Consider the following 9,479-nt stretch of genomic DNA (forward strand, 5'->3'; position numbering starts at 1 on the left):
CTCATGGGGAGAGCTACAAAAGCAAGCAGTATTTAGTAGATATACATGGATACATTACAAATTTTTTTCATAGTTTGGTCCACAATTTAACCACCGGATAAAACTAAAAGGTTCCATGCCATAATTTTCTGTAACATTGTGTCTGGTCCAGGACATGCCCATGAAATTATCGATGACGTTTCCAATTATTTTTAAACAAATAAATGAGGTTGTCTTGCACTGTCCATGGCTCTTTTGTCACCATCTCCAGGAAAGGCTAGATGGATGAGGTATATGCTGGCTATGATGATAGCTGTGAATAAATGCCCCTGTAGGTGGTAATGTGTGAAAAATGGGGATTTTTTCTGTAGAGTTGGCTGGAGAACATGTATGACAAGGCTTCCCATCTCTAACCAGTACTGGAACCATGACATGCTTCAGTAGAGGTGGAGAACTGGTCACCTCGGGTTTAGCTCTCTTCATCTTGTAGCGATGGTTCTGGAACCAGATCTTTACCTGAGTTGGAGTGAGCTGGAGTAGGTGAGCTAGCTGGTCCCTCTCAGGGGCAGAGAGATATCGCTGTTGGCGAAATCTCCTCTCCAGTTCCAGGGTCTGAACTTTGGAGAAGAGGACTCTTCGCTTCTTCTTCTTTTCATCTAAGTCATGATTGTGAGACATCTTCTCGGACCTCTGCATAGTGTCTGCTAGAGTGGTCTCTGATCCACTCTCATCTGATGCTATAAAACATGAAACAACAATGTAAATACACATAACTACAGCAATATGCAATACTGAACTTTCAACCAATATAGAATCACCCTTATTTATTTATTGTGCATTATAAGCTGTTATTCTGAATACATTATTTGCAGTTAAAATAGTAAAATAAAACAAAACAATACTAGAATTATACTAGAACCACATCTTGTCTTGTATTATTATAATTTTTTTTTTGTATATTTTACAGCAGCTTAATAAAAGTCAAATACCTGACTTATTGGGTAACATACTACAGGGTCATATAATAAAGAAATTTGATTGCAAAGTAATCGGTTCATAAATAGCTCATACTTACATAGATAGTGGGTCCTATCAGTCTCCATCCATTCTCGGTAAGCAGAGCTTCTATTATAATGTAAAGCAGAGTCTGCTGGTATAACATTGCCATCATATTCTGGTAAGTCCAAAATTCTCCTGACTGTGAAGCTGAGTCTACTAGAAGAAGACATTGCTGTATGAAGAATAATACTTGAGAGGCTGGCAGAAATATACAGGGTGAGAGATGGTGGCCTACAGCTGGCTCCACACCTTGTTCCTTCTCTCCGCAGTAGAGGGAAAATATTAGTGTCACTTACAGAGAGGAGCTGTTTATATAAACATCCCTCCCCATTTACACACAAACATAAACTAACTGCTTTCAGACTGTCCCTATCTACGGTTTCCAAAGTACCAGAATGAGGCAAGTGCTTAAGACCCTAATGGGAATAGAGGCCCCCCTCTCATCTCCACTTACCCTCACTCCTCCCCAGAGATAACCCTTACCTCCCAATGACAACAGGAAACAAGATTCATCTTTACATATTCTGTCTGATTAGCCCAAAGTGGGAAGAGATAATGGGAATTGTTACTTGTGAATACCATCCTGGGTGGCATTCAGTGACTAACATTCCCCTCCTAAACAGACTCTACCCCCTCCTCTGTGTAACCAAGGGATGCATCCAAGTAAGTTACAACCACAAAAATAAATAACTATAATGATTGATTCACTTATGGAGAATTCACAATGTAGTTAGGGCTGCGGATGGCTGAGTGATAGAAATGATCAGTATAGCATTATTCTGTATGTTTTACACCCAGATTTCATTTGCATCCACCTGCCCTGTGTGAGATAGTACAAGCAATTCAGCCTTCTTCCCCTCAGACCTGTTGAAAAGAGTCATTGCTGCTGCTGATAAGGGGCATATTTACTTTCACTCTGAATGAGAAAGGCTGTCTGAGAGGGAATAAAAATGCACAGATTATCCCGATAAGAGCCTTGTCTGTAACTTATTTTGTTCTTGTGGCCACTGGTTTCATTCTTTCTCTTCTTCCCATTTGCCTTACACAAAGCCTATCTTTCCCTCCAGTTTCTGTGTAAACTGGACCTGCTTAATAGAACATTTCTGTTACAAGTTTAATACATGAAGAGATAGTTTATGACACAGTTGTGCAACTTGTGTCAGTCACTATAGGTTGTTTATATCACCAGAGATAATGTGATTTTTTTTTTTATTGCCTTTTGCTGGTTCAAATCTTAATTTATATAAATAAACACAAACTATTTTAGTCTTAATGTAAAAAAGAAATCTTGAAATTATTGTGAAAGAATTATATAAATTAAATCTTTTTATAGCAGATCTGTATAATATATTTAACTTACATAAATATTCATCTGTAAAAGGTACACGAACATATTGGTGCATTCCGGTTCTAATAGAGTCATTCATAGTTATTAAAATATGTAAAGTTTATATTTTAATGTTCTACAGCAAAAAATTCCAAAAACCCTCTTAATACAGATAAATGAAAGAAAACAGAAAACAGAACTACAGTATATAATATATGAATAGGTAGAATTCAAAGTCAAGAATAAAATGTGAAGAAAACTGTGATTATAAGTTAATCTAAGAACTAAAGTGATAAATATATAACTAATACACACACATGCACGCACAGACACATACATACATACATATACATATATATATATATATATATATATATATATACACACATACATATATGCAAACAAATATACACACACACATATATATATATATATATATATATATATACTGTATATACATATTCACATATAAACATCTTTACAAATACACACACACGTATATATACTGTATATATATATATATATATATACATAGTGTGTGCATATATATATATATATATATATATATATATTTTTTTTTTTTAAATCAAATCCATTCAATAATAAATAATAAAACTGAATAATTAACAGAGAATAAATAATGCAATTAACTACTGAATTCAACTGAATAATTTTTTTAACTTGTAGAATTTTACCTCTGAATTATACAATTATTATTTTAATAACCAAGAACAACACGACAAATGAATAACAAGCTTCCTTTGATAACTTCTCATATAATTTTTTTTCCAGTGGTGTATGAACAAACAATAAAGTTAGGCATGTCTTACATACTGGATGACAGTGGGTGACATTACATAACATAGATAATGATGGTTTTTGCTGGGGCCATTGCTATAGATGCTTTATTGACCTAGATAATAATCATATGCATTTTAACAATTGGCATTGGGATAAAATGACAACGCTACAAACAAGACATAGATGGCACTCTACTAAAGAAAAAGTTTTACTAATATTAAAAGTAGAGATGTGCAGATCGGTTCTCCAGAAATCCGAATCCACCCGAATTTCGTGAATCCTTTGCCTGTATAATTTGTTTTTTATTCAAATTACTATAATTGATAGAAAGAGCCTATTTTTTTAATAGAAGCTTTAATCGCGTTAGTAAATTAAAAACCCTGACGTCAGGCAGATAACAGCAGTGGGGACTATACATAAATTATGTCGAAGACTGCTTACATAAAAAACATAAAATGTGCATGGTGAACTAGTGATCAATCACTTGTAAATTCCTGTTCCTGGTGCTAGCAATAGATGGTTACATATAATAAATACATTCAAATCTGCTGCAAGTCAGAAAAGAGCTGGGTGCTTGCCCAGCTCTACAGTGGACCACAAAAAACTATGTAAAGAAAGATCTGAATGTGCTGATTTGAAATATATGCTGTATTTCAAATCAATGCAGTCAGGAAGCTCTATCTTCTATCTTTACATCATTATTAGACTGCTTATACACACACCTCTGAGGATACAGACTGCCCACGAACAGGTATCAGATACTTTGTGCTAAAGACAGTTGCCAGAAATCAGTAGCTATACAAGAAATGTAAATTGTTGTATTCACAATTCCATATATAGAAAAATCCAATATATTACAGCATGTGATATTTATAACTTATAAATCATTATGTGATATTGACCAAAAGTCTATGATAATACAGCACATAATGTAAACTACAATGCAAAAAAACATATCTGTGAACTTACTGTTGTGCAGCAGCCAAGCTCATCGTCTCTGTATTGTCCCAACTTTAGTGAAAGTGTTGCTGAAGCAAGCCAATTAGTCATTTTTAATTGAATACATGTTGCTGTTGCTGGTAATTAATTCTCGACTAATATATCCTTCAATTGTGAACTTTCAATGACTTTTAGGATATAAAAATGACACTCCGCTATATATATTATTTTAAGAAACTGTGAACTGTTTGATTGGTTTATATCATTAAAAGAAAACAAATTCTCTTTGTTACAGTACATCAATTAACTGCAATCGGCAGAACACAATAAATGTATTTATTAATATTTCTATGAGAATCTTGTCTGCTATAAATAGATAACCATGGATCTTTAATAATGTTATTTAAAATTTTTTAAATGTTATTTAAAATAAATGTAGATTTATATTATTTCATAGAAATGCACCAATTTCCCATTTCAATAATGTAATTTAAAAAAAAAAACAAAACTAGTGCTATTAAAATAATATGTAGTTTATAGGGAGTCTCCAATCTTATTACTTGAATCATACTAGCAGCTATATGCCTCATGCAACTTTTACTAGAAATATTTAGTACCAGGGGCAGAACTGCCGAGAGACAATGGGGGTGGTTGCCACCGGGCGTCAGCCCTGCAGAGGGCATCTTTTCTCTATTGTCCCAGCCAGCTTCCTCTGTCCCCTGCCCTCCGTCCCCTGCCCTGTTAGTAAATGCCCTCAGTGCCAGGGTCGGACTGGCCCGCCAACCACAGTGCAGCTGCTTGCTGGCTGTGTGCAGCAGCACCAAGGTTTCACGGGGGAGGAGACAAGGTCCAGCAGATTACTCAAGGCTCCTTGCAGCCACAGGCAGGCACACCCCCTCCTGCATTGCTCGCGTGCAGGGGCGGAACCAATATGACTAGCTCTGTCGCTTTCCTGTTTCCCCTCGAATCACGGGACACCTGTCAACAACTACATTGTGGTATCTGGTATGTAATGTATAATGTGTATGTATATATGTATGTATGTATGTATGTATGTATGTGTGTGTCTTATAAAATGTGTGTGTGTTTCATTATTTCATTTCTAACTAAGGGTGATATGTCTGTGGTGGTTGGGTGGTGTATTAATGTTGTGTGTGGGGAGGAGTATATTAATAATGTGTATTCATATTATCTGTGTTAAATGTGGGTCATTCATCATTACATAGCGAGCACTGAGACACTCTGATTTATATGGAAGACACCACAACACTCTGCATTATCTGGTGGGAATTACAACACTCTGCAGTATATGGCGGGCATTGCAACACTCTGCATTATATAGCGCACACTGCAACACTCTGCATTGGTTTGGGTATGAAATCCCAGTGGCTTAATAGCCGCCAGGTGAAATACCGACAGTAGAAGCTCAACAGCAGCAAAATCCCAACGGCGCAGGTAAGTCACCTAACCCTACCCTCCCCCCCCAACCCAAACCCTCCCTTGGGGCTGCCTAACTCTAAAACTCCTGGGGTGGTGCCTAACCCTAAGTCCACCTGGGGGTGCCTAAACCTAACCCCCCCTCTCTGCACCCTAAACCTAACCCTGGGGGGTGCCTAACTGTAACCTCCCCCCCAGTGGTGCCTAACCCTAACCTCCCTTCCCCTAACCTAAACCTAACCCTCCATGGGGGGTGGCTAACCCTAAGTCCCCCCGAGGGTGCCTAAACCTAACCCTCCCTCCCCGCAGCTAACTGCTAAGGATGCCCGGACTTACTTCATTCGGTCCAGCGTCCTTCGGCATTCAGGCGTTGGGATTAAAATAGGCATCAGTATTTTGATTCCTATCTTAAGTCCCATGTCGGGTTTCCGCAGTCGGGATATAGACCGGCGGCATTTAGTCTGCCGGTCTATTGACTACATCCCTCTGCATTATATGGCAGGCACTGTAACACTCTGCATTATATGGTGGGCACTGCAATACTCTGCATTATCTGGCGGGCACTACAACACTCTGCATTATATGGTGGGCAGTGCAACACTCTGCATTATATGGTGGGCACTAATGGTCTCTGTACTATATGGTGGACACTGCAATGCTTTCTGTATATGGTGGACACTGATGCTCTCTGCATTATATGGCGGTCACTGATGCTTTCTGCAATATATAGCAGTCACTGTGAAGTCCTCTGCATTATATGTTGGTTGCTGTGATGTTCTCTGCATAAAATGGTGGTCACTATAATGCTCTCCATGTTGTCTGGCGGTCACAAAAATGCTTTCAGTGGTCTATGGCAGTCACTAAATTGCTATCAGTATTGTATGGTACTCCTTAAAAATGCTCTGAGTTTTGGCTAACCTCACTAAAATGCTTTTCATATTGTCTGGCAGTCACAAAGATTGCAAAAGGAATGAGCGATTTTTACACTACTGCACATGCGTCATTTTCTGAGATATCGCTCTGTGCATGCATCAGATTAGCAGTCAATAATCACATGGATCTGCATCAATGGTTGAAGTGAGCTGTAACAGGTTATCGGGAAATGGGCTGTAAATGGATGGGGAGTACTGAGTGAAATAATACCACTCATTTTCATAGGGATGTCAAGGGCGTGTAATTTGTTTTACAAAGTTGAAGAGTCAGCATGGGACAAGTGGGGAGCGCCAACATCTATCTTGCCTCCAGGCAACTGAGATGAAGTTACGCCACTGTTTAGTACTGTACATTTAATATAACTTTTGCTTTCCTTGTTCCTTCCATGCATTCCAGATATGATCAGGTACAGTTACTTTCATTACTCTGAGATAACACACTAGACAACTGAAACAATTTCCAATGTCTGTATTGCAGGATAATAAACATAAATCACTCTGCTTACATGAAAATAACACAGAAGAGCACAAAATAAAGCTACAACAAAACTAAAGGACGTAATTTACAAAGCTCCTCAGTGCAAAGGCCGCTTTGTACACATGTCCCTAAATTTCTGCATAGACCGGCGCATGGGATTATTGACAAAATGGCGGCATTTGTGCAGGAGCTGGAGTTTGTACAGCCAGAGGGAAAACAGACTCTGCTAGTAAAGTACATTTGTTTGAGATTTCCTTTTGCAGACAGAGATTACTGTAACAATATAAATTAGGGAAGGGAGTGTGTTTTAGGGGCATTCTTTGCCATGCAGAGGGGATGACAGCCATTTACACTCTGGAATAGGACATGGAGTTTGCACCAGCTCAGGGCTAGCAATCTTCAGATCTTACCCTATACATTTTAAGGGATCCAATTTGTGTCTCCCTCTTAACTTTGACCTTTTACCTGGCGCACTCCGAGCAATATAATAAAAAAATGTCCACATGTAATAAAAATAAACCCAGTGTTCACTCACTTATGTGATTGATTTATGTCATACATGAGGCTTTTCCAAGCAGTATCTTAGAGAAAAGCTGTTACATTTTATTTTATTTAAGGAGTGGGAATAAAGTGGTAGGAGCGGTAAGAGGTCAGACTTTGATGCTGTGCCAGAAGCATGTGATGTCATGCTGTGGGTGCAGGCCACAAAGGGAAGTACAGCACTACCCGGAGCTTCCTTAGGACACTGTATGTACAGGCTTCAGAGTGTGTGCCCGGAGCGTTCCAAAGGAATGCTCTGGACTTCAGCAATACTGGTGGCAGGATGCCATTTCAGGCACCCTGCAATCCAAATAAATGCAGGGGCCGTGGAGCAGCAATGGCGCTGCACCCAGAAACCTGTGCCCTGGGTGATGGCACCGCTTTCACAACCCTAATTACGGCCCTGCCTCAAACATGATGCTTACAGTTTTGCACGGTGCACCTCTGGAGATGTTTCTGCTGCCCAGCACACCTAGGCAGAGTTCTAGATTGCAATATATCTAGAGAGCAGAAGGTTGGCAAAACTAAGGCTTTATGGTGACCTTATAGTGTCCTCTGCCACTGAAGTCAAAATAAAACAACTAGGGGTAAATTTACTAAAGTGATAGTTTTTAGAAGTGAGTTTTAGAAGAGATGTTGCCCATAGCAACCAATCAGATTCTACTTAACATTTAACTAGCACCTTCTAGAAGATAATAGCTAGAATCTGATTGGTTGCTATGGGCAACATCTCTTCTAAAACTCACTTCTAAAACCTCTCACTTTAGTAAATATCCCCCTTAGTGTTTATCTGCAGAAGGGAGGGGCACTGGAGATGAGATGTATCAGGCAGGGCAAAGAGTGGACAAGTGGAGGTTCCCAATAGCAACCAATTAGCTTCTACATATCATTTTATAGAATGTATTTAATAAATGCTACATCAAAGCTGATTGGTTGCTATGGTCAACTTCTCCACTCTTTACACTGCTCAATAAATCTCCCCCTGGAGCTTATAAGACCCTAACCAGTACTCTCGCAATGCTTCTAGTGTTAGATCATGCACTAACAGCTTGGAAGTCCTTTCAATCAAAAATATTTTATAGCATTTCAACGCATGCTGTCATAATAAAAAAAGCATTTATAAAACAAATAGTTATTCACAAATAAAAAGAAAAAAAGCAATAAAAAAAGCCACTACATAAAGTACATATCCTTTATTGTGAACCACAGAACTTTAAGAATGTACCCATTTTTGTTAACCCTATTGTTGCTAGTTGCAGAATAGCCTGTGGTATATTTTGTTGGTTAATAGAAAAAGTTGATGGTAGAGTCATGGAAAAATGTTTTGGTTTTCTTTTTTTGTCTCCCCTCATATAATGGGTAGAAATGAAAAATAAATGTATTCAGTTATAGTAACGAATAAACCCTTACTATCCTAAAAAGAATTACTTGGGGGCATTAAAACTGTTATATAAACAGTGTACACTTTTATATGTATTTTTTTTTTAATGACTGGTTCTAAATTGTTACCACTTATGTTATGGCATGGGATTTTTAACTGCTCTCTGCCACAACCTCGCTCAAGACACATTCTCTTATTAAATTACCTGTCAGCAAAGCATTATCATAATCTCATGGACTTTTCTGTGCTAACAGCTGATTGTTGCTATTGACAGACACCAGCCTGTGAGGAGTTTGAAAAAAGCACATTCCTGACTGAAAAGTGCAAAAATCGGATCATGTGAGCAAGCGAAAGTGGCATATTATTGGCAGCTAAGGCTCACTATGAATACACACACATACACAGATTTGAGTTCCAAAAGTCATGGGATAGATGCAGGGGCGGATCCAGAACAAAATGACAGGGGTGCACCACAACATGGGAATGTGTGCGGCGGGGGTATTTTGCTGGAAGAGAGGGTGTAACCTCGTAGCAGGGGGCGTGGCCTCACAGTGAATGCCATACCCATGAACCACATCCTTCTTTCATCATGCTGAGTGCATGGAG

General features: G+C 38.6%; 1 protein-coding gene across 1 annotated transcript; it reads right to left on the minus strand.

The window, feature by feature from the left end:
- Positions 1 to 237: 237 nt before the first annotated feature.
- NKX2-8 (NK2 homeobox 8) lies at positions 238 to 1,208 on the minus strand. Its single transcript, XM_088471282.1, has 2 exons — positions 1,055 to 1,208; positions 238 to 716 (listed from the first exon to the last, which is right to left on the minus strand). The coding sequence occupies exons 1-2, from the start codon at positions 1,206 to 1,208 to the stop codon at positions 238 to 240; spliced, it is 633 nt and encodes a 210-aa protein (XP_088327408.1).
- Between the last annotated feature and the right edge of the window lie 8,271 nt (positions 1,209 to 9,479).

The sequence above is a fragment of the Taudactylus pleione genome, unplaced genomic scaffold (assembly GCF_031769625.1).
Source record: "Taudactylus pleione unplaced genomic scaffold, aTauple2 ptg000113l, whole genome shotgun sequence".
NCBI classification, from domain to species: domain Eukaryota; kingdom Metazoa; phylum Chordata; class Amphibia; order Anura; family Myobatrachidae; genus Taudactylus; species Taudactylus pleione.